Source organism: Festucalex cinctus, chromosome 16, assembly GCF_051991245.1.
Source record: "Festucalex cinctus isolate MCC-2025b chromosome 16, RoL_Fcin_1.0, whole genome shotgun sequence".
NCBI lineage: Eukaryota > Metazoa > Chordata > Actinopteri > Syngnathiformes > Syngnathidae > Festucalex > Festucalex cinctus.
This window is the reverse complement of record NC_135426.1, coordinates 7,935,225-7,960,790: the sequence shown is the minus strand read 5'-3', so window position 1 is coordinate 7,960,790 and position 25,566 is coordinate 7,935,225. Positions and strand designations below refer to the sequence as shown.

At 40.3% G+C, this 25,566-nt stretch overlaps 1 protein-coding gene across 21 annotated transcripts in view; it reads right to left on the bottom strand.

The window, feature by feature from the left end:
• The window catches only part of cacna1c (calcium channel, voltage-dependent, L type, alpha 1C subunit), a 137,260-nt gene that overhangs the window by 88,257 nt on the left and 23,437 nt on the right, over nucleotides 1-25,566 (bottom strand). For all 21 annotated transcript variants that reach the window (XM_077499830.1, XM_077499832.1, XM_077499834.1 and 18 more), the window contains exons 2-3: nucleotides 9,440-9,863; nucleotides 4,315-4,420 (exon numbers count right to left, since the gene is read on the bottom strand). In XM_077499830.1, the coding sequence (XP_077355956.1) occupies nucleotides 4,315-4,420; nucleotides 9,440-9,863 (530 nt within the window). The remainder of the gene's footprint in view (nucleotides 1-4,314; nucleotides 4,421-9,439; nucleotides 9,864-25,566) is intronic.

Sequence of the window (25,566 nt, the reverse complement as noted above, 5' to 3'; positions counted from 1 at the left end):
ATTTTAACTAGTAATTTGGGTAAATATTTCTGTCCAATAAGGGCAACAAACAAACAAACTGATGGGTTACCATGCTACCAAGCTACCATGGGTTGCCAGGTTATCAGTGTATAGCTATGGTTTAAATGACACTTTTTAAAATGCTGGGTAATAACCTAATTTTTTGGACTAAAATTGGGTTATTTTTGACCCAGCAGATGTAAACATTTATCAGGGGTCACCACACACCCTTTACTTCAACCTCCATCTACAAGAAAACTGTCCAAAATGGCCACGAGCTTCAACTCGCCCAATCCAATATTGAACCCAATCCGTTGGGTCAAAAAAAAAAATTAACCCTCAAAATCCACAGCTACCCAACGAGTGGGTTCCTAAAATCATCCCAGCTTTTGGGATATTTGGGCGCGTCGTAGGCCGTCAATTGTAATACAAAATTGTACTTTAAGGACGGGGCGCTTTGCATGCAGATTCTAAAAATACAGAATGATCTATTTTGTCTTTCAAAGTGGCTAATCCTGCTAAGCTTTGAACAACAGCCCAGAATGTACTCACTGCGTGCGTGTGCCAACTCACACGCATTTCTAAAAGGACTTATTCCTATTTAATGCGTGCCATCAGTGAGTCATCAATGCAGCATGACACAGTCTTGCAGAATTGTTAAGCTCCGCCCACTTCCCCTCTGTCACCCCATAGTGCATAGAATGCATCTATGCGTGTGTGTGTTTTGCTAATGCATACAAATAAATACTTTGCCAGCCGTATAACTTTTACGGCCGCATATTATATCACTCGATTAAAGTTTACAATTGAACGAGCGGCACGTTTGCTTGCCGATGCATGGATTTGGTCGCTATTTATCGCCCAGTATCAGTTGGGCTGTTGTTAATGTCTCAGTGTGCAGATAAAGTTTTAATTAAAACAATAATTGATGAGCGATGAGAGCGAGCTTGAGAGACTTTTGCACATTTTTGTCTCCTCCGTTTCTGTACAGCGAGGACATGCATCGCTACGGTTACCATATCCATGACAACCAACCTCTCCTCGCGCTGCTATTATTGGCCTCGTCGTCAAGGAGACGGGGCGGCTCATTATGGGATGCGTGACGGAAATAGAAAACGGGCACTGTAAGCGGTACAACAGATCTGTGGAGTTACATAAGTAATGTAAACTCTTTGTGTGTGTGCGCTCAACTGTTGTGTCTGCTTATCTAATAATATTGCAGTAGAATATAACACAACTGTGATAAGTAAAACCAATGAAAACGCCTCATATTCGTTCTTCATGTATCACTTATAAAAGACTAAAATTGACAATACTCGGATTCTAGCAAGTTTGCTTCGGGCCTTTTTACAGCAAAAAAAGAAGAATTAAAACTCTAGCATAATAGCAGGTGTGTTGGTTTGTAATTGTACTATGATTAAACCGTCCATTCAATTCACATTAATTATGCAAACTGGCGAGCGGCCCTCAGAGCGAGTCACACAGGTGCATACTGATGGGACCATTATTTTAACAGTATTGTATATTGAATCCATGCAACTGTACACATCATATTACACATGGATATTATGACAGTTCAGATGTGGAATAATACACATGGAAATAATTTTAATGCCTCACAGAGGGTAAAAAAAAAAAAAAAAGTCTCATGGTCAAATTATAACGTAATGAATCGGAAAGAGTGGATGTTCTAATAATGTATGTGTGCATTGTAATGAGGGGAAAGCGGACAACAGCTGTCCTACTTGTGTCGTACAGTGATTATTTTTCCACTGACTCATAGTCTGCCCGCTCCTTACATCAATAATCATCATTCATGTATTCGAATCGCGTCAAAAGCATGCTCCCCAGTGTTATTCTGTAGCGATATGATTGTCAAAAGTGTGAAAAAGTCAAAAGGAAACCAAACACTGGATGGATGGATGGATGGATGGATGGATGGAAAATATGTCACCGACTATACCGTTTACTGTGGACATATTTGCATGGAATTCCATTATATGCTATTTTTTGAGTTTATCATTTAGGATTTTATTGCCAAAATGTTGTAGTTTGACAACACTAATTTCCTATTCAGTCCGATTCTGGGGAAAATTCAAGTTAGTATCGGCGATTCTGATCCGAATCACGGAATGTGTCGGTTAAATATACAAAAAGGTAGTGTATTTCAAACCATAGCTTCAAATGCAATGCCAGAAGTCATTTATATGTGTGTTTTATCTCGGAAATAGAGTATATGTAACCTTGCCAGCAAGCTGAATTCTCGCAGTATTTGTGAGTTCTTGTACCTGCTCCTGCAGATACTTTTGAAACCGACCGTTTTTAGGTCGGACCAATCAGGCGTGTTTAGGGCGGGATGAAACCAATAAGCCTGGATGAAGGGAGGGGAGAAACAAACAAATCTAACAGATGAATGGATGCTGCAATTAATTCTGTTCTCGCAGATTTACTCACCATTTCCAAGATATGTTGACATGTCAAAACAAACGTCCTAATGCCGTATTGTCCAATCAGCTTGCTGTACAATACTTACTTGTGCAACAGCAGATCTACAATATTTGTAGAAAAGTAGGACGTTATTGATTGCCAGTATAAGTGGAGAAAAAAACAGTTATCATGCATCCCTACTATTTTGCCTGTATACATTTATGTATTTGTTGAGTCATGTATTTATTTTGTTTCTTATTTCATGCAACAGTTGCAGTGTGATTGCTGCTTAAAATGCTACTTTCTCTTTTTGTACCTGGATAATGCCAGACACATCACCTGACACCATAAACACCTTGTATTCTGCCTTGTGGTTTAACCTGAGGCGTTTTTTTGTTTTGTTTTTGTTTTAGTTGCCATGACTCAGTGCAAACATTACAAAATGCGCCTTAGCCGCTTGTGCTGCTAAAATAGATCCACACACGACTCCGTTTATGTTTACATACAGCTACTGTCTGATGATTTAGATGAGATCTCAATAGTTTACTTTTGCTGTGTGATAACATCTCAAAGGACTGAAGAATCATTTTGATTTGAGATTCAATTTTAGAGCATATAGAGCCGGTATGTGACATTTCGGTATTGATCCGCATTATTCTGCCAGACAATATTGAGGTGCCACTTTACCTCCAAGAGTTCTGCGACATCAGCTTCTACAACATGGCTGACAGATTGTACATACCCAGTATTTAGGCTGTATATGTTATAAATGTCAGAAAATGAATTGATTAAAGCAAACGGTTTGTTTTGTCCTGATTTCCTCAGGCACAAAATGTATCACATCCAATGTGGCAACAGCGTTCTTAGAAAGAATGACAGAAGGACAGTGTGACAGATGTTACGCGGCCTCACGGGGATTAGCAGCCTCACACGCAAACACACACTCACAAGCAATGACGCACAGACGCACACACGGCGCTCCAGTCAAGCGGTGGCGAGCACTCAGGTTTTGCCAAATGGAAAATCAACTGTTATACAAGATATTTTTCAGGACGTCATCAGAGTACACGACATTCTGCTCAGCGCTGAAGCAAATTCCCAATCCAAACAAGCTAAGTAACCAAACAGCCGGCTGGGAATTCATCCGGAGAATGATTCTTTAACTTTGATCGCCCGACTTGTGACAAAATGAAACCCTCCTTTTTCGGCGCCGCCATTGTTGCGGCCCAAACGATGAGCCACCATGCATGGTGACCATGTGACAACTTTGCCGCCCAAAATACTTCACTCATTTGCTCCCAAAAACGTATAAATGTGTTTTATTTTAAATGTTTGAAGTCCCAAAGATGTATTTATACTTTTTGTATGCTAGAGCATACAGAAGGCTTTTATGCAGCCTCTCAACTGCAAAGAACGATTGAAGAAATGGTAGTTATTACACAAACGGCCAGCAGGTGGCAGCAGAGTATAAGAGATCAACCAGAGCCATGTTGCAACAAGCTGTTTTCCCTACAGTTTTAAACAGGTTTGTGAATAATGAAACTTAGCTATATTCTAATTGCTGCAAAACAGAAAGATATAAACTGATACTTTTTTTTTTCCTGATGAAAGAAGAGACTAATCTTTCTTTTGGTTCCATGTTTTTATAACAATAAAACACTATTCTGTGGGCCTTGCAAAATCAGTCGAAATCCAGTAAAACAGCCGGCAGTGAAGGGGATTGCTTCTGTGAAAATGGCGGCGAGTGAATGAGTTAATTAGCACAAAAATCCAAAGAAAAATAATGTCAATTCACAGCAAATGTGTCAAGTGAGCATTTCTTCAATTAAAACCACCGTCAACACATTCAAAACGCATTCGATTGATTCAAACGTGAGAACTACTCACCAGATTGGAGTTGGTGGCATTGGAGTCGTCCTCGGGGAAGGGAATGTAGACAGCTAAGGCCACACAGTTTGCGAAAATGGTCATCAGGATGATGATCTCGAACGGTCTGAGAGGAGGCGGATTAAGGAATACACAACGATGCGGAACAATACACAAGCCTCAGTGGCTCCATTCGTCTTACTTAGATTGCCATCGATTCCCGGGCCGACTTACTCTTAAACGCGAGCATCCCCGTTTTATAACAGGTGGAATTTGTCTCCCTGATCAATGCTTCAATCTTAAGTGTGGAAAACATCATTTTGTGCACACATGGAAGAACATTAAAGCTGCTAACAATAAGATATATGGGCCCATTTGTGTGTACGTGTTTTCTGAGAGTGAGCGCGCATGCCCAAATATGGGTGCTGTCGCGTGGAAGACAGGATGTGGCTGCAGAGGAAAGAGGGAAAGACACTTTTTTGGGGGGTGGGGGGGGGAAAGGTCCTTGAGAGGCGAGTGACCTCATTATTTTTGGCCGGGCGAGTAAGCGAGAGCCAGCGAGAGGAGGAGAAGGAGAGACAGAGGAGGTCTGCTTTTCATCAGCACAATTACCCTGTCCACCTCGCCGCTTTTCTTGCATCTCTCCATTCTCTCTCTCAGCTAGCTAGCATGTACATGTACAGCTAGCAGAAAAGTGCTGTTTCAAGAAATGGTGTGGCATTTTCTGGGTCGCACTGACTCAGAACAAACTAACAAATTCATCAATCATCTTTCTCCATGGAAAAGAAAGCAAATGCCATTGACCCATTCCAACCTCCCCACAAAAAAACTAATTATACTGTATTAGTTTAGAAACAACACTATAATATAGGGTGTTCCAAAATGGTTGACCCCATTCTAAATGCCCATATCTCGGAAACTACTTAATGGATCTTAATTAAACTAAATACACTTTATGTTGAAGGTCATAAGTTTTATTGGTAAAATTTACAAAGAAAAGAAAATTTGTGAAGAAGGGACGCTGCACTGTCTTCGGTGACTGAATCCGAGCATACTCTAACACGCAAAATGACTTCTCTTTTGAAGTGAACTTTCTTAACCTGAAAAGATAGAAATGCCAAACGTTACACACAAAAACTTGAAACGTTTCTACACAAGCTGTGAAAATAGGAGATCATTCCAACGAAAATTATTGGCCTACGAAATGGGGTCAAAACATTTTGGAACACCCTGTATTGTACTTCATTAAAAAAAAAAAATACAGTAATGGCATTAAAACAAAGAATTAAACCGTTTTTGCTGCATTTTGTTTTATAATACTTTATATAATAATACGCCTTGCGCACAGACAGAGCACCACTGCCACCTACTGTAGTGGATGTGCAATTACACTATTCTAGTATGGTTTAAAAAAAAAAAAAAAAAAAAACGTACCCTGAGGTCACAGATATACCGGAATGATTTTTTGTCATCTTCAACTAAAGCTACTTCTCTTTAAACGGTTGTTTATTATGTCAGAGGTAGGCTTGTTGTTATTGGACTCCAATGTTTGCACATGTACATGCACATAATGGGCAAACATTTCCCACTTGGCTCTGAACTTTTGGACACTGGTATGAGAGTGAAAGTTTGGTTGAGTCACAATTATTTTGCCCATAGTGTATGTTCTGATGGTACAAAATGACACACCAAAGAAATTAGTTTTGTTAGTTTTTTTTTACGTATATATAAAAAAAAAAAAATCTTTTTTTTTTGGTTCTGCAGTGATGGATCATGCTGCTGCCACTGTAGCCTTTCAAACAGGCGTAATGGTTTTAAACCTCAAAAGTGGACGGACTGTTGACAGGATAAATAGCAAATAGCTGAAGAAAGCAACAGAGAGGTCCATTTTCGAGAGTTTTCACAGTGGCCCGCAGACAGAGACGGATCTGTCTGCTCCCCGTGTTGTGTTTATGTTTGGATTAAGGCTTAACCTTAAGCCACAAGATCATCGCCAACAGAATGTATCAAACTTCATCAGGAACCCTTCTAACGGGTCTCATTAGTACACTTCCCAGACGCAAACGGGCCTGTTTCACTCATGACCCATAATCGAGAAAAAGAAAAACTTGAGGTCAGCTTCTGTCAACACGATAATAAATCTGCTGGCTGCTGCGATGTTTAGGGATGAACGCAAAAAAATAAAAATACTACACTTGGGAGGAAATGGGGAGGTTATAATGAAAAATTAGTCATTTAATCAGCTGATTTGCAGCTTAAATAGCAAGACAGAAAAATATTGCTTCCAGTCAGGACTTTCTGACTCATCTGGCCGGATTCATTCTACTGTATTGTACATTGGGCATTTAAAAATCATTTTCGAGAGATAAACAAATTGCACTGCAAATGTGAGGCATAGTCATCTCTGTGAACACCCACAATGCTCATAATAACGACTCTGATATCAGCTCAGCACCGCAGGGACACTTCATTAGGTACACTTTGGTTTTCACACAGCTGCTTTGCTGTATAAGGATTTTCAATTTAGCAAGCACACTAGATAAATAAGCACAAAATTGTTTTGAGTGGCTGTTAAATAAGTCACCATGAAGACATAGAAACTACTGTGATTTTATTTTGAAGGCCAAAGTTTTGACAGGATGCGTTACACTGATGTGTGTCCCAACTTGTCAGTGTTGTCGAGCAGATTCGGAAAGTTGTTGTTATCATAAAAATATAATTATACACTACAGTAGTCATGTTTGGGTGTCCACAATGGAGGAATTCGATTTACTTTATTCCCTATGGGTAAATATTGCTATGGTTTTCATCGATTATAGTTGAACGCTGTTTCTGATATTGGTCCCTCCTCCTCTCATGTAACTAAATTGTGATTTTTGAACCTTGTGAGGGCGTGAGTATACATCTATGTGTGCGCGTGTGTCCGAGCTCAGACAGGCCCTGTCGACCTGTTGAGAAGAGTACCGGTTGTCATGGCAACAGCAAGAGGTAGCGAGGGAGAGTCGGGGATCCGCGGTCTCTTGACGAACGCACACACACCAAGTAATGAAGGGCATCCAATTCACATTGACCTCCAAAATTGAGTGTAATTTGGAGATTTATTGCTTCGTGCATGCTATTTGTTCAACTCCTTCTCCTTCAGAGTTGTTTGCATGATTAATGCTGGGAATTGTGGGTAATCATCTGCGAGCTCATCAGTGCCTGCTGCTTGCCGCAATTTACTATAACTGCTTAGATATAAAAAAAAAAAAATACAAAAAAATAAAAATCAAGTGTAAATTAGACACGTCAATCCTGAGAGGCCTCCCCTTCCCCAAACGGGACAGCAAAAAAAAAAAAAAAGTGCGGCAATTTAAACAGATGATAACCTTGGAGCGATGGATGCACACGGGACTTAATTCCATCGCCCCCGCATTCCTATGTCATCCCTTAAGTTTACCTTTACCATCTCTTCTCAATGTATAGACCTCTCATGCTACGCTAATCTGGAAGGGGAAAACTAGTAAACAATGGAGCTTTAAAAGAAATGGAGGAGGTGGAGGCTATTGTACATACAGAGGGTTACTAAATTGGGAAAGGGGGGGGGGGGGGGGTTGCAGGATGGATGGAGCGTAGGAGGAGGCGGGACCCTCGGGAGAGGGGATGAATGCGGCAAGAGAGGGAGAGAAGTGTGACGGAGGAAAGAAGCGGCTTTTTAATCCGCATGTGAGTAAACAAAAAGGATGAAAGGGAGAGGAAGCAGAAAGGAAGAAGAGGCTCGCATGTCTTGAAAGCCAGAGGGCACGCAGATTGATTAAGACAGCCAGCTGATGGCGTGGACGAGAAGGAGGCACTTGGGACTCATTCTTCCACATATTTCAAGTCTTTTCCTCCTCTTGTCGCATTTTGTTTAAAAACCAAACAAATCCTTTGTTACCTCCGCCAAGGTGTTTCGATGTTTGTGAGCTTGGCTGGATTGCGTGAAAACTAATGAGCCAATTCAGATGCAGCGGTACAACATATTACATTGTGGAGATGATTCCAAATATGTTGATTGTTTTGCAGGATTGTGTAAAAATTACTGACACAAATTCCTATCAAACGTCTTACTGGAAAACTGGAAGAAGTCATTACATTTTGGTACAAATCTGGACATGAAAGTACAATTTATTTTTAAAAAGTATAAAGTGTATGTGCGTAATGTCAAACTACATTATTTCATGATTTTAATTAGTATTTTTTTTAGAGGGAATCAGTGTTTTGTTTTTTGTGGTCGATGCTAATGTGATAATAGTTGAGTCAAAGTCAATTAATTAACCAGTGAAGTCAAAATCATCTGTAAATTGGCCGAATGACAAGACGCCAAAACTTGTGACTCCTTTGTAGTTGATTTCAAGCTTTAAATGCAATGCAGAGTGATAAAGTTGACATTTACTAGTCCCTCGTCGACTAAACGGTTCAGGGGCCTTTCGGGAATTTTAATCGATCTCCACCTGTTACAGAATGCAATTGGCAATTGCAATCTTGTGTTTAAAAAATAAAATAAAATAAAATAAAAAAAGCAGAGGTAATTAGAGGTTAACGAGTACAGATTTGTTGTACTCTATGGTAATGTGAAGTCAAAATCGATTAAGTCAAAATCATCTGTAAATTGGTCGACTGGAAGACAAGAGGCCAAAAACAGGTGATTAGCAATGAGTCAACTTTAAGCCCTAAACATTGATGCGCAGCAGTAAAGTTGAACTTATCGACTAGTAACCATTTCAACCCCTGGAATCGGAATCGTTCTACCTGCTCCAGAATAAAAATGGTAGTCTGATCAAGAAAAAAAACAGAGGTTATTAAGGGTTGAAAGACTAAAGATTTTTTTGTGGTCACTGCAAATGCAAAGTTAAGTTAAGGCAAAGTCGATGAATTGATGAAGTCGAAATGGTCTGTATTGGCCGAGTGGAAGACAAGAGGCTAAATATGTGATTCGATTATTCGACCTCAAGCTTTAAATGGCAATGCAGGGTAGTCGTCGAGTCATAGATAGATTGGTTCAACCCCAAGAGCATTGGTGTCAAACATACAAGCCAGAACAGGCCCACAAAGGCGATTAATCCCGGCCTGCGAGATGATCTTGTAAAAAAATAAAAATAAAAAAAGTAACGTCAGGAAAGGATACTTCCACTCGACGATGCTGATGCAGGCCCGGCGAATGGGGTTCTTGAGCGTGAGGCAGAGTAGCGCCCGCGGGGGCCGCGTGGCCGTGGTGGTGGTCTGCTTCTTGGGCTTGGCGCTGTAGTGCTGCCGCTTGCGCTGCGTGGAGCTGGCCGTGGAGATGGGCCCGCCCCCTCCCGCCGCCGCCAGCCCCGCCGTGCCGCCCGAGGCCGCGTTGCCCATCATCTTGGCCTGGCGGGCGGCGTCGATGGCGGCCTGCCAGCTTAGGGCGGCGCCCGGCGTGGCGATGTGCTCTGGGGCCAGGCCCACCACACCCACCACGCCGTGGTTGACCCCGCCTCCATCGCGGTCGCCCGTGCCCTGGTGCTCGTTCGTCAGGCCCGGAGCAGGGGGGCGAGGGAGGGTGGCAGGGGGGGAGTAGTCGGAGCCTGGAATGCAGAAACCAGGACAGAATGTTACAAGATTACCTCTTTTATTCCGTTCTTTAGTAATCACCATTTGAAAATATGTAATTTGAGTGACATTGAGCAAAAATTGAAAAGATAAGGAGAAAACAAGCTTTCTGTGAAAAGATAAATTTTCTCCACAACAGTGACTTTGCCACCAATATTTTTTGTTTATTGACGCACTGTGAATTAGGTTTAATGTGACAAAGGCTTTGATCATTCGCGTCATCCTTGAAAACAATCATTTTTATCAGATTCTGTCATGTTTCGTTGTAATTCCATACACCGGCAGCCCATTGAAAAGACATACAATGCTGCCATCCGCTGGCCATAGTTAGTGGGTGTTGATTTCACAACTCCATTGACCAGCAGCGCTGCACTAAGACATTGCACTTCCCATTGATTTAAAAAAAAAAAAAAAAAAAGACGTCATTTAACGTTTATGGCAGCATACATTGTGATTTTACTCATCTCTATTAAACGTTTTTGGAGGTCAAAGAGTTCAAGATTGAGATTATTATGTTCACAACTTTACTTGAATATTTGTACCTTGAATTACCAGACATGTAATTTTTTTACCCTCAATATGATGGCAATCATTTTTTCAAGGTATTGTCCCATTTTTTTTTTTTTTAAACAAAGACATACAATGTACTGTACTGAACCACAAAAACATTGTGTGATTGTCAAGGGAGGAGCAGTTTTGCCAATAAACAGCAAAGATTCATGCAGCAGATTTCCATCGGGAATTTTGATTTTAATCTCAACCCTGTGGCTCTTTTGACCCTCATCTCAACACAGGTGAGTGCGATCAATCGCGACTCTCCAACAAGGGTGTCAAATTGCAGAACGCTCGGCGCAGAGTAAGCGACGGCATTACAATAATCTCGAGCAGATTACACTCGCGCAAAGGGAGGCGGGGAATAAAAAACGAGAGCGGATCCTTCGAGCTGCCTTCTTAGCCAGATTAAAGACATGTATAATATCCGCTCTCCACCCACAATGACACCCCAACAAGGATTGCACAAAAACGCTCACCCTGCAGCGGATTATACACATCCTTCACACATTTTTAAAAAATAAAATATTTTGCTTTATGTTTCACCTTTGCATGAGATGTTCAAACTAAAATCAAGTATAAATGTTTAAAATAGATATGAAAATGCCACATTATGAGCCATTAGTGTGGAAGCGGATAAGTAGCACTTCACAGTGGAAGTGAAGCCAACAGAGAAAGGAGAAAAAGAAGTCAGTGGAGCTGTTATCTATTTAATGATAAAGACTGCAGACAGATGCTATCACTTCACCATTCCCAAATCACACACACACACTCAAAACAGTAAGTTTCCCTTTGCTGTTTGTTGTTGGGATTATGCAGAAATGTACAAAGCTGATTTCCACCAAACTTCCTGGAGGGGTGCCAAGGAAGAATGTGTTCAATTCTGCTGGGAAACTTTTGCACACAGATGAGAACGGGACATTTTGGAGTGAGTTTTGATTTCAAAACAACATGCAGGCATATGCTGGTCTTGTATGATGTTGATCCAAAAAGCTGTTCCATATACGGCGGGTCAGGACTAAATCGGAAAATTCGCAAGTAATCATTGACACTCACTCGAATTCATTTTGTTTTAACGGTCCAATCAGATGATCCCCGTCTGCCTCCATCTGCTCATCGCAGCAGGGTTCCGTTCGGGTGGGCTGCGATGATGTCATTATCAGTCCATTAACCGATGCTGACACCTGATCAGAAACTAATTAACATGACGCAAACTTTGCCTTTTTCATCCAATCCATACTTCAATCACAGTGTCTAGTTTTCCTCTTCTCACCATTTCTGCCTCGCTATTGACCGCCAACACTGGCGAGGAAGCAGTCTGTTTCAAGCGCAAATAAATATAATAACAATAATGATAAGCTTGAGGGGGTATAATGGAGTTCTTTCAGCCTTTTGGCGAGCAAAGTGTGATTGTCATTTCCTCTGTGCTTCGCATGACATGCCGTCATTATCACTGTCAACGCGAACGCTGCTTTTTAAGCCGATACTATTTTTATCCAATTCATGTGCCATCTCCGCAGCAGCACAATGAAAAGCGACTCTTCTCGATCTGTTCCAAGTTGATTAATCTCCGTCCACGGCTGACAAAAGCTACACAAGAGCAGTGCCTAATGTTTAGATGGCATCGAGCACGATCGCAGACTGAGATTTGGCTACTTCATGCGCAAACCCAATTCCAATGAATTTGGAAGAATTAAATATAGGTTGAACATAATTGTAAAATCATTGTATTCCGTTTTTAATTTATGTTTAAGCACAACGTCCCAACTTTTACTTGGCTATGGGTGCCTATTTTGGTCCCTTCAGTGGATTGAGATTTATAGAACTTTTTTTTTCAGTGTCAAAAAATTGCTACGTATATAGTTGTATCATACAGTCATGAAGACAAACAAGGAAGAGTTTCACAACTACTGTGACTCTACAAGCCCAGCTAGTGTAAATCATTCTGGGCAGTAGATAAAGAATATATGTGCGAGTATCGTCATATTTTCTGTCTCCTGCAAGGTTGTTATAGTCAAGGAAACTACAGTAAAACTGAAAAACTGTTTTCTTTAATGAAATGAAAAAAATGCTTTGAAAAAAGATGAAAACTAAAACTATAACTTAAAGGTGTATTCAAGGATCTTTTGTCTCTCCGTCTTCCGGGTGGGTCATCTTAATCTGTTCTCGGCAGGATGTCTGCCATGCGCATTTTTTAAAAAATTGACAAACTGACCTTTTTGAGAAGATCCTTGAATACACCTTTAAGTTGAAAAAAACAAAAAAATAACTACAATTACAGTAAAAACGTCTTGTTTTTATCAATTAATATTGTACATAAGCTTTTGTGCTTTATTTGAAATTATTTCAGTATTGCTGTTCACCTGGAAGAAGGAAGGTCAAACATTTGAAATTGTAGTTTATTTTATTTAACAATAAGACCTTTTTTCCCCTGCACTTGACAAATACTTTTTAAAATTAGAAAAACTAAATACCCAAACTACTGTAATAAAAATTAAACTAATGAAACATTTCCAAAACACAGAAACTAAGAAAAACTAAGCAACCTGCTATAAACAGGAATTCAAATTAACTGAATTTAAAAAAATAAATAAATAAATAAAAATAAAAACGTCAAAACAAAAATTTAAAAAACTAAAATGAAAAATCCCAAGCTATTATAACCTTGGTGTTCAGGATAACCGTTGCTTAAATCGTAGTAGTTAGTCTATCGTTGCCATTTCCAATTTTATGTTAGCATTGAGCTAGCGGATTACAATGTATTGTTTTGCTGTTTCACCTTGGAGATGCCTCGATATTTTGGACTGCTGCAAATAAACTACCTGGGCGATCTTCATAAATCTTTTGGAGAGGTGCGTTATGAGACAAGAAAAACGACTTTTGCAACCTTTAGATTCATTCTAGTGCACGTAAACCCCGCGGAACGCTCACATCGTGCACATAAATAAGGATATATATGCTCAGCGAGCCCATTTTCTGTCCCACAGAAGTCACCTGTGCCTCTTGGAACACTCACACAAGCGCCACGAACCGCCTGAATGCGCGACACAAAAGCATGCACGCACGCATACACAGCATGCGTTAAACAAACAACGGATGCTCACACGAGGCGAACTTGATGGACAAAATTATCACTCCATTGTCAATTTCCCCACACACACAATAAAACGGCCTTCCCGTCTATGAAAGCAGCACGCTCGCCTGTAACAATCGAGGTCCAAGCGTCCCATTTCGCCCCGTCAACAAAAGGGACGTGCATTGAGTGTTTGCTGTGAGAGAGGTTAACAGCGAAATTGACATGCCGTGCCACTCGGCGCACCTCGCCTGTGAACGGCACGTGGATTTATTCATGAAACGTCGCGCATGGATGAGTGGCGCACAGTCAAGTGCTGAAGGTGTGTGTGTTTATTTCATGTATGAATGACAGTACTGGAAAACTCACTGTGGTAATATTCCCTAATTCAAACTGCCGCTTGTTATGAAGTGAGTTGAGTCACCTGCCACCATACAGTGCCAGTATCCAGAGGTGCCTACATTTACTCCGTCCCAGTTACTCAAGGAACTTTTTGGATAAATTGTTCTGACAGTCATTTTACTGCAACATCCATCCATTTTCTTGACCGCTTATTCCTCTCAAGGGTCGCGGGGGGGTGCTGGAGCTTATCTCAGCTGGCTTTGGGCAGTAGGCGGGGTACACCCCGGACTGGTCGCCAGCCAATCGCAGCGCACACAGAGACGAACAACAATGTATAAATACGTTCTATTTTAAATGTTTTAAGTGTCCCAAAGATGTATTTATACGTTTTGTTTTGTTTTTTATGCTTTGAAAAAGGCTTCGATGCAACCTCTGAACTGCAGGGAACGGTTGAAGCAATGGTAGTTCTTACAAACGGCCAGCAGGTGACAGCAGAGTATATGAGATCAACCAGGAACATGTTGCAAACAAGCCGAGTTCCCCACAGTTCTAAACAGATTTGTGAATAATGATGAAACAAACTATATTCTAATGCTAATTGCTGCAAAACAGGAACAGATCGAAATATACTTCATTTTCCTGATGAAAGATACTCTAATCTTTCTTTTGGTACGTTCCATGTTTTTATAGCAATAGAACACAATACTCTGGGGGGCCTTGCAAAAATCAGTCAAAATACACTTTCTTGTAAAGAGATGCATTACAAATAGGCAGGTATTCATTTAAGTCATTTGCAATACAATTTCTGAAGTTACAAAACTAACATTACGGTTAAATTCCATAACACGACTGACATGACACTGAAAGAGTAAAACTTCAAACATTCCTAATTTACATTTACGACAAGAATCTTAGTCAACATACCAAGCAAGCAAGTCGTTTTGCTCCAAAACAATTTGCTGACTTCAGTACAAGTTACAACTTCATAACAGCAAAACTTTTAGTTGAACTGACCACATTGAAATTTTAAGTTCACCCAAGTTTTGTTTTTGTTTTTTTTCAAAATACAGTACAGAATACATAAATAGCCTAACATGCTCAAAATGTTGATTTGTGACAGACAAACCGAAGGTATATGGAGGCGAAGGCGAGCGAAAGCACAAAGCGGTGAAGAGAACCACAAAGAAGTCACGAGCAAAGTCCAAACTGAAGGAAGGAGGAGGAGATGGAGGAGGAGGGCTTGTTCACACTGCGCCTCCGAGCCGACCTTCCGCACGCACGTAGCCACGCACACACAGGCAGCAGATATTAATAACTCCTTATTAATATTCATCTGTAGTGGAGCGATGGGAGGCCAGAGTAACCCAGATAGCAGTCGTCTCTCTACCTGTCTCTCATTGCATGCGTGTGCATCATGACTTGGCCGCTCAACTGCAACCCTGTCTGTCATCAACGAGACCCCACCAAACGCTGATCAAGACATTTTGGACACTCGCGTACTTACGACTTTGCGGGGAAAAAGTTGAGACAAGGCCAGTTTATGTCTCAAGCGTGCGTCCCGAGGCCTATAAAAGAGGCGTGCTTGGATGACCGTGGCTTAGCAAGTGTTCCAAAACATTTGTTCAAATATAGGGTGATTGAAAGCAAGGCTTTTTTGTACCTTTGTTCTTTAATGTTGAATGGAAATTTTTTTTAATTCACTCAGGTATCCCAAAAGGATCAATAAAGTCAAGTCTAAGTCTAAGTCAAATTGATAGGTCTTCGTTTAGCTGTATAAAACTGCTAAGCTATCTGCTCACCATGCATACCACCACCTGCAATTTCCACTCTTAAATATTTAAAGGGATACTTGACTCATTGAACAATTTTCAGCAGTGCAAAGTTCCTGTTTTGTCCAGAATGATTTTGATAACTTCATTATTTTTCATGTACAGTTAATATCTTTAAAAAGGAGTTGTTCTACTTGCTGTCGACTAATGATGACATCACCTGTGCTGAGGAAGTAGGTAACGGCCAATCATGGCACACCTGTTTTCTGGGTTTTGTCAGTAAACCGAGTCACGATTGGTCATTTACCTGCTTCCTCAGCACAAGTGAGGTCATCAGTTGACAGAAACTACAAAAATTACTTTTTAAAGGTATTAATTGTCAATGAAAAATAATGAAGTTACCACATTAATTATAGACAAAATATTAACTTTTTACTGCTAGACATGGCTCAATGAGTCAAGTGTCCATTTAAAAAGGTTAGCATTAGCATGTGCTAGCATATTATGCAATTTATCATGTAATGGGTAGAAAACACTGCTGGACTCTACACCTTAAGTAGGTCTTGGTTGGCACCCTAAAAAAAAAAAAAAAAAAAAAAAAAAAAAAAAAAAAAAAAAAAATAGGTCAAAGTGCATCCCACACATCACTAACACTCCTTCTCTCCATTCCATCTTCCTGCATCGACATCATCTTTGACACATGCAAAAGGCAAAGCTACGTGCACATGACGGACGCCGTTCATACACCACTAAAGTAACATCCTCACTTCGGAATCCGCAACCTTGTCAAGGTCGTTAGCATGCGAGCAGCACTAAAGAAGATTTACGTGTGCTGATGCTTATGCTGTGAGAGTTATACTATTACTTTACACCACCTCCATCTTTGTCTTGCCTTGATTGATTTGGCAGAACCCACCCCGACGGTTTTCCAGTGTCTCATGTCCACAGGGTACCCTCGGTCCCAGGGTTGCCGGCTTAAACACTTTTGCAACATTCTTGCCAAGGCGACTCGGCGCTCTGCTAAACATCAAGTTGACCTCATAATCTTCACTCTGTCAATGAAGATGGAATGGCAGCATTTCGATATGAAATGGCCATAATAAACATCAAAAGTTTTGAAAATGTTATACAGGTAATTAAAAAAAGGGCAATCTTTAGAGGGCAGGGAAATGTTCATTTGGATCAGTAAAATTTGACCCCCTTAGCAAGTCTGAATTGTAATGTTTTGCGAGAAAGGGGAACTCAACCCCCAAACGTTCTTTACAATGGATTCTATGCAGCCCAACTAGTCTAACCAAAGTATTCTGATTAATATTGTGTTTGTGAAATAAGAACAATACAGCAAAATCCATGTTTTTAATCAACATTGCCACTCCCTGTAGATTGACAATGCCATCACAGTTGCTCAGGTAATGACCAACCATCGCTCAGCTTTCAAACATCATATGATCAAACTCAGAAAACAGGCGAGCAAGCAACATATTCCCCTAAGATCCTAAAAAATGTGTTGTTTTTTTTGCTGCTTATTTCATGTTCCACAAACAATATTGAACGGAATGTCGTGTTTAGACTAGTGGAGGTGCATATTTTAATTGACTGACACCTTTGCATTATTAACATAATGTATGTGAGGTGCATGTTTTGCTGTCCTTACACTGCACACTGCAATATCTGTGACTTTGAGTGTGTGTGGCCTTGAAAGGCAGCACCTGGTGAGCATGGAGGACCAAAAATGCCAAAATAGAAAAAAAATTAAATAAAAAAAAAAAATATATATATATATATATATAAAACGAAATAACGAAATTCAAATAAATACAATAATATATAAAATGACAATAAATAGGAAATGTTATTCAAATGAGCGAGAGGTCCTAAGCGCGTTGGGCTTGGACTACGCCGTTGCAAACTGCCTTTCGATGGTAGAGTGAGCAGGTCGGAGAACAAAAGAAGCCTTGATGGCTTGCATGGAGAGCTCCAGCAACGGACAACCAGCTTGTACACTGTCACCAAAACTTGAGACTTGAGTCGCTCAACAGCTTCACACAAGTTCCCGTAAACAACAAGGTCCATTGTCGCGTGTATATGAATTCTCCCTTGCTGTGGACCAGGCAGAGTCCAACATGCCAATCAAAAATAAACATATCATGTAGAAGAGGCTGTTGCGATTTTGGGTTAGTGACTGGCTATTGACTAGCTAACTGTGAGCCGGTCTTTTAATATTTTGGTACGAATGGTACGGACTAACGTAATAGAAAGTGTCCCAGCTGCTGCTGTATCTAGAAGTGGTGGGTTATTTCAAATTGGCTAACAATATTGTCACTATTACCTTGTGTTGGCCTGAAGCTTCAAGGCTGAGAGGCTTAGACTTTTTTGTGTAATTGAATTGTTTTTGTCAGGTTTGCAGCATGGTTGAGCGAAGGTGGACCCAAATGCAGGGAAGTGGAGGGAGGAGCCAGAGGTGAGGTGAGGTCAAAAAAGGAATTTTCTTGAATTAAAAACAAAAAGGCAATCCAGGTCCAAACCGGGAATAAAAAGTCAAAAAAAAAAAAAAAAAAAAAAGGCAAACAAGGCGAGACGTGGAGGGGAACAACTGGGCAAAACAGCAGCAACATGAAACATGAGACTGAATACACGTCACAAACACTAATTGACATGAAAAAACACACCTGGGCAAAACATAAGTGGCTGAGGGCACGAGGAAGGGCAGGCAAATAACAGGTGGACATGATAATGAGTGACGAGACAAGGGAGACACACAACGGGCAACGTAACAAAACACAAATCATGACTGAAACTAAAGTAACATGATAACAAACTCAAACAAAACCCAAACTAATAAATAATAATAATAAAACTAACCCAGACCCAACCCAAACCATGACAGTTTTAGTATGAGCAATTGTTTAAACCCTAATCGGAAGTATTACATTTTAAGGGTTATTCCTTGCAGTGACCCCCAAACCACACTTTTATGAAAAATAGGTTAAACATTTTTGTAGGCACAGTAGTGTTTTTTTTTCTTCTTCTGTGTACTGTATAAACCAGTGGTGTCCAAACTACGGTCCGGGGGCCATTTGCGGCCCGCCATCCATTTTTCAGTGGCCCGCGACATATGCTAAAAATGGCATTTGACTCAATTCAAATAAAATAAACAAAACAAAAATGTTTGGAGATGGTCAAAGTAAGAAAGGAGGGTATCGAAAAAAACGAAAATGCTTTTTAAAAAACAAAAACTAACTGAAACTACATTTTATGTTTACAAAACTAACTAAAACTAACTAGAATTATAACAAACATGTGCTTCGTTTTAGTCTTTGGTAAGTAATTTAATGCATGAGCCTTTGGGGATGATTTTAAATGTGATTTTTAGTAGATTTATTTTGATATAAACCGGAATAATGACGTTTGAAAGTATGTCACACAGAAGTGACGTCATCTAGCAGCAGCCAATAGAAAAGCACCTTCAGATGACGTTGCTCCCATGGTGTTTTTTAAATATTGCGCACAAGTAATACAAATTTCTTAAAAAAAACTAATACTAATACTGAAACTAACAAACTAAACTAAAATTAAGCATTTTTTTAAAGAGCTAAATTAATAAAAACTAACAGAACCACCCTGAAAACTAATAAAAACTAACTAAAATGAAAAATTCCAAAACTATAATAACCCTACAGCCGTATTACAAATAAATTGTTTTATATACTGTAGCATTTTTCTAAATATGCAAAAGCACAAATAAATTATTTGTACAAATTTTAGGACTAAACACAATTTCGCTTCATAGCATTATGTGGCCCTTGCGTCCTTCTGATTTTCTGTATGTGGCCCTCAAATGAAAAGGTTTGGACACCCCTGGTATAAACAAATGCAGAGGTCCACAATCAAATATTTCCCCTTTGACAGATGTTAACGTCTTGCATTCCATGTCTCGTCTATAATTAACCAAGTTTATTTCATCACGGGTAAAAAAAAAAAAAAAGAGTTAATGTATATATAAGCAGTCAACCCATGTGTCAATGTGTCTTTTCTTGGAAGCAACACAGTTGAAACGTAACGATTGAGGATCTTGGCTCTGACATTGCGTCTCCATAGACTGGCTTGCACTGGGCCCAAGCCAGGAGGGAATGACTGGGGTTGCATTCAAGTTCAAGCGCAGCCATCTCCGAGTTTCCTCGCGTTCCAAAGAGGAAACAGATGTAAACTCGGGCTCGCCGGCAAATGAGGAGAGCAGTACACACAAACAAAACGCAGCACGGGGGCCTGCTAAGAAGAGTGACAAAAAAAAATAAAAAATACAGCTTGGAAAGACCATCAATAAAGACCAGAAGTCAAGGCGACGCCATTTCACAGTCAATACGTATACTGTAATATGGAGCTGGTCATCTCCAGAGGAGCACATATGTGGCGCAGGGGAGCCATCCCAACATTCACGTCTCGCCGTGTGTGGGCACGGGGAGGGTCGCGAAAAAAAAAAAAGTGCACGTGCACACGTAAGGTTGTGATTAAGCGATGAGTCTGCAGGGCCATAAAGCGCTAATGAATGTGCTCTCATAGCTTTAGCAGCAGAGGCTCGGCCTCCGAGGGAGCGTTTGGTTTATGACTCAACACGTCCCCCATCCTCCCCCCTCCCCGATCAGGGGACGCATGGGAATGGCTACAGAGCACTTTTAATCTGTAACAGTCATATAGCGTGCATGAAAAACGGCGCGTTAAGCAATGTAAGCAGGAAGCCACAAATGCAATCTGATAATATCACATTTAAGAGATTATTTGAAAATGTTGCTATTGCAAAGAGAATGTTATTAGCCGTTCTTCACAGAGGATAAAGAATATATTCCTGTGGGGATTTTTATATTATCCATCTACAACAGGGGTGGCAAGAGCCGGTCCTCGAGGGCCGCAGTCCTGCAGGTTTTGGATATTTCCCTTCTTTAACACAGCTGATTCATGATCAGCTCATCAGCAAGCTCTGCAGAAGCCCAATAATGAGCCTGTTAATTGGAATCAGATGCACTTCGAGTAGGGAAATCTATAAAACCTGCAGGACTCCGACCCTCGAGGACCACAGTTTGCCACTCCTGCTCTACGAGTTCCTCCACAGTTTGTGTTCAAATAGCCATTGCTTAAAGGCTTATAAGACAGCAACACAGATGCTATTTGTTAGTCCATCTATGGCATTTTTACAATGCAAGTTGTTAGCATTAAGCTAAACAGACTTGTTGGCTTAAACTGAAGCTATGAAGTTGTTTTAAACACAAAGCATGGAATTCTCTTGGTTTTATTGGAGACATTTTATATTGCTGCCAACAATCTCAAATTGGATCTCAAATTCATGCTCGCAAGTAATGCAAAAAAAAAAAAAAGGGGGGGGGGGGTAACCGCTGTATAACAATCTCTTTGATGGCAGACTTTTTGATGCGGATGTATGCTCAATATGACAAGTGAGTGTATGTTAGTTTGTTGTTTGGTCAGTAATGAGACTGGCCCTTTGAATCATAATACTTTACAAAAAAACAAACAAACAAAAAGCTGAGTAATGCTGCATTTGAGGTTGGTCGGAAGTAGAATATATCCAAGTTGCTTTTTTCCCAGTTCCGACCTGAAAGCGTTCGAGGCGAAAGTAAACAACCAAAATGGTGGATACTAGTCAAGTCAAGTCAAGTCAAGTCAAGTTATCTTTATTTATTTAGCGCTTTCAAACATAGTGGTAAATTCTTTTTTGTTTTGGTTCTTAAAACTCATTTTGACCTCCAGCAAACTCACCTTATTGCAATTTTGCTTCAGTTATTGTTTCTATCTTATTTCATTAGCATTCCATACAGTTCAGCAGTTCACTGTATAATTTCATGCCAGGGGATAGCGGCATACTGTCACATACCTTGCGTTACATGAAGTTATGTTGAATATTTATGAATGAAGCTATCTGGTTTTATACATAAGTAAATTGTGTTTTACCATTCACGGTCTGTTTTTTCCAAACGGGAAACCATTGTAGCGTGACGTCACTTGTAGCCCGTCGGTGAAGTCGGGATCCTTCTTTTTTTTTTTCCAACTTCGCGGAAAGTGGAATTTCGGAGTTCAAGGTGAAGTTCCCGTACACACTTCCTGGTTTGAACTTGTAAAAGTCCGACTTGCAGCATTAGTTTCTGTGCTATAGGAATTTGCATACTGCGATAAAACAGTTGCAACAACTTCAATTCACACAGGTGTGATCACACGTATCATGCGAGGTTATAAAAATGTATTTAAAAAAAAAATGTAAAAATTTCAACGCGTTCATACTTTACATTTTTCTTTAAATACGCCATCCTCTGAGACTGAATCGCAATTCATGTTAATTTGTTGGAGTGAGGGTCTCCGATGGTTTGTAATTGTGGAAATAAACCCAGAAAAATGCAGATATAGGGAAAAAAAACAAAACAAGAAATGCAGATGGGATGTTGGAAGTGCGACTGAGGAGAAGATGATGCTACGGGAGGATGACTCATCCAAACGACCGCCTCATACTCACACGCGCGCACACACGCAGTCGTGAATGCTCGCTGTCGTTATTTACACACACACAGACACAGAAGCAGTCACCGGCCATGCGTTATAGCCTGATCCTGATTTCCAGAGACGCGCGCATGCCCGCCGCTCCGCCAGCTTGTTCCTAATGAGCCAAAATGGCCGCTGCCACGCCGCCGTTTCCAGGCCAGTGGAGGCGGCGGCCCCAGGGGCGGAGAAACTGGGCGAGAGGAAAGGATCACAAGGGCCGGATTTAAATGGAGCTCATTAGCTGCCGGTGGCCGAGAGAGTTCCCTGCACGCTTGGGCGACACGCACACACACGTGCTCACGCACGCATGCGTGTACTTGTACACACAATGCGCTGCTTGCAATTGGACGACACGGGTGAGGTGGTGTGTACTACAGATGGCGTTTGTGATTTCGGACATTGGTGCCCCTTTTGCACTGCCCTCTCCGCTTGTCCACCCACTCAACATATGTCCCACCCATGCTGGTGTCACTTTTCGGGTCGCGTCAACGAGAGCGCCCCTCGTCGCTCGCCCCTCCTCCTGATGACATCTTCGACACCATAAAAAAAATACAAAAAATAAAAAAATGGGGAAAAAAAAAAAAACATGCGTGCTGCCTTTTTTTTTTTTTTTTTTTTTTTTTTTTTTTTTTTTTTGCGCCGTGCAGCCAAACTCTCATCAAAGGGTGTTTGAGTGCTGTTGCCCAGACCACACACGTCCCAAGCGGGGGACAAAAAATGGGAACAGGGAAGGGCTGTGGTGTAAATCCAACAGCCTCAGAAGTCACAACATGTTTGTAGCACAATTATTTGACACGTCTGCTTAGTTTTTCAAGAGATCCACTCAGCTTCAGCTTCGGCTAGTGAGTCAATTTAGCTCAATGCTAACAATTACCTTATGTGCCATAACTCTTTCAGCAACAAATATCACCAGCAAACAGATTGGGAAAAAAATTCTGTTGAGCTAGATTTTTGTACTGATTTAAACTAAAATTGGCATGCTAATTCCGAAATTGCAGTCTTTTTTTTCTTCTTCTTCTAGCTGTAAAGGTTTTTTCTCCGCAGCTTACCAGCACAATTCCATTCATTAGCTGTAGCAAGAATGTAGTAAGAAGAGCTGATTATGATTGGACTCATCTCCAGCTATGTGGCAACTTATGTGTGCAGTCACAATTGAGGCTCCCAACAGCTCGCTACTAGCAAAGAGAAAGCTAGCATAGTAGCAATTAAGAATGTTGGAGCTGAACTATTAACCTTGGAACCATAGGCATACTGTTGTCAGTTCTATTTCAATGATTGCTGTTATTCAAACCGTGCAACTACATGTATATTTATTTGCTATTTTTCTTAAGAAAATTCTGTAGCACATAAACTTGATGTGATGAGAAAAACTGAGATCGATATGGGATTCTACTACTTAAAAATGAGTGAAAAACAATGATAAGACCTAACTCAACAGAAATTGTGTTCCCCATGGTATATGAACACAAACACTAAAGCAACATTACTCTGGAATGTATTCTTTATCCTCTGTAAAGAACGAGTAATATTACTGCAGCTTACTGGAGTAACCGTCTCATATCATGTATGCATCAATATAAAGCAAAAAAATGTGGCAAATAATGTTCAGCTTCTTCATAGTCATTACTGTATGCTGTTATGAAGTACGCTGTAATGGAGTGCAATTGGCTGAAGTGCATTTCCATTCATTTTGATGGGAAACGAACAATCTTGCCTCCTACCTCATGTAGCTAGATGACGATGTCAATTGTTATCTTTATAATCTCGGCATCTATGTTACTGGATCTCATTAGCTTGTGCAGCTGTACCAAATGTTGTGGCGGTGAGTAACAAACAACTGACTTGTCATTTACCGCTCATGTGCAACCCTTGACTGTAACGCACACACATACACACTCATCCAGGGAACAATTGCTCTGGCAGGATCTTCGAGTCATAAATAGCCGGTCGTGCATTCCAGCAAAGGGTCTCGGTGTAAACATTTAGACTGCAGAGGTCTCAGCTCGTTCTTTACAGTTCTGCGTTCACCAAGTCGCACTGATAGAAAGCACATACAGGTGGAAGCATTTATGCAAAGAATTCCTAAACAATCCAGACAGAAGTGCAAGACTGGGAATTTGACGTGGATAGTAGAAGACTGGAATACTGCAAGACCACGTGGCAATTTTCTTCCCTCCCCGCCCCCCACCCAGCCGGAGAAAATGGGAGCCATCCTATCTTAAAACCGCAACGACTACTACAGCAGGAGAGGAGAGATCAAGTCAACAGAAGTAAAAGAGGAGAGCTGAAAATGATTCACGATCGCGTCGGAGAACATAACGCTTGAAACGGGTCCAGAATAAACGGCTTCATAAGTCTTTTTTTATGGCAGAATCGTCCCTCCATTTTGTGGGGAAACACTCAAGACAATCTGCCAACTTCCATCTCCCCTGTCTTCTTGTGCACATGCAACTATTGCTGTTGCAATAGAGGGCAGCTAGCATGTACAGTGGATATAAAAGTTTACACACCCCTGTTCAAATGCCAGGTTTTTGTCATATAAAAAAAAAAAAATGAGAACAAGGTAAATGATTTTAAAACCAGTCAGACAAGGTATAGGGAGTAATAAACCGCCCAAAACAGCAGCCAGTTTTAGCACAAAATCTTCAGGCTTCTTCTAGAAAACAAAGAAATGTCAGGAAAAGCCTACTAGAAGAGCTTAACTTTATTTGGCATGAGTCAGAAGCACTTTAAATGGTGGCATGTGTTCATTCCTGAACACTCATCCCATTATTAAGGGGTGTGCACACTTCTGCAAGCTCATTATCTCAGTAATTTGTTTTACTTCATCTCTTGAAAATATTAAATAAAATGTTCAATTGAGTTGCACAGGTCATGTTAATGGTGGAAAAAGATGAGTAAGATTTACAGTTGTCCCTTTCTACTTTGCTGTTCACTTATTGTGGATTCACCCTTTTGCACATTTTTATTCGCCATTGCAAACCAAAGTGCATTGAATTATGTATAACATTATTTTGATGGAGATAAGCATTAAAGAGAAAAAAAATATTGACAATAATATGCTCTATGCAGCCCCACTAGTCTAAACACGGTATTCTGCTTAATATTGCATTAGTGGAATATGAGTTAAGCAGTAAAATCCAGCCGTTTTTATCAATATCAGGAGGTAGCCATTTTGACACTTGCCGTCAAGTGAAAATGACATCTATTGTACTAATTTAATAATAACAATAATAATAATAATAATAATAATAATAATAATAATAATAATAATAATAATAATAATAATAAATGGTTCAATTTAAAAAAATAAAAAATAAAAAGGGCTGTTGTAAAGATATTTTGGGCAAATTGTTACAAAGTGCACAAATAAATAAATAAATAAATAAAATAATTACT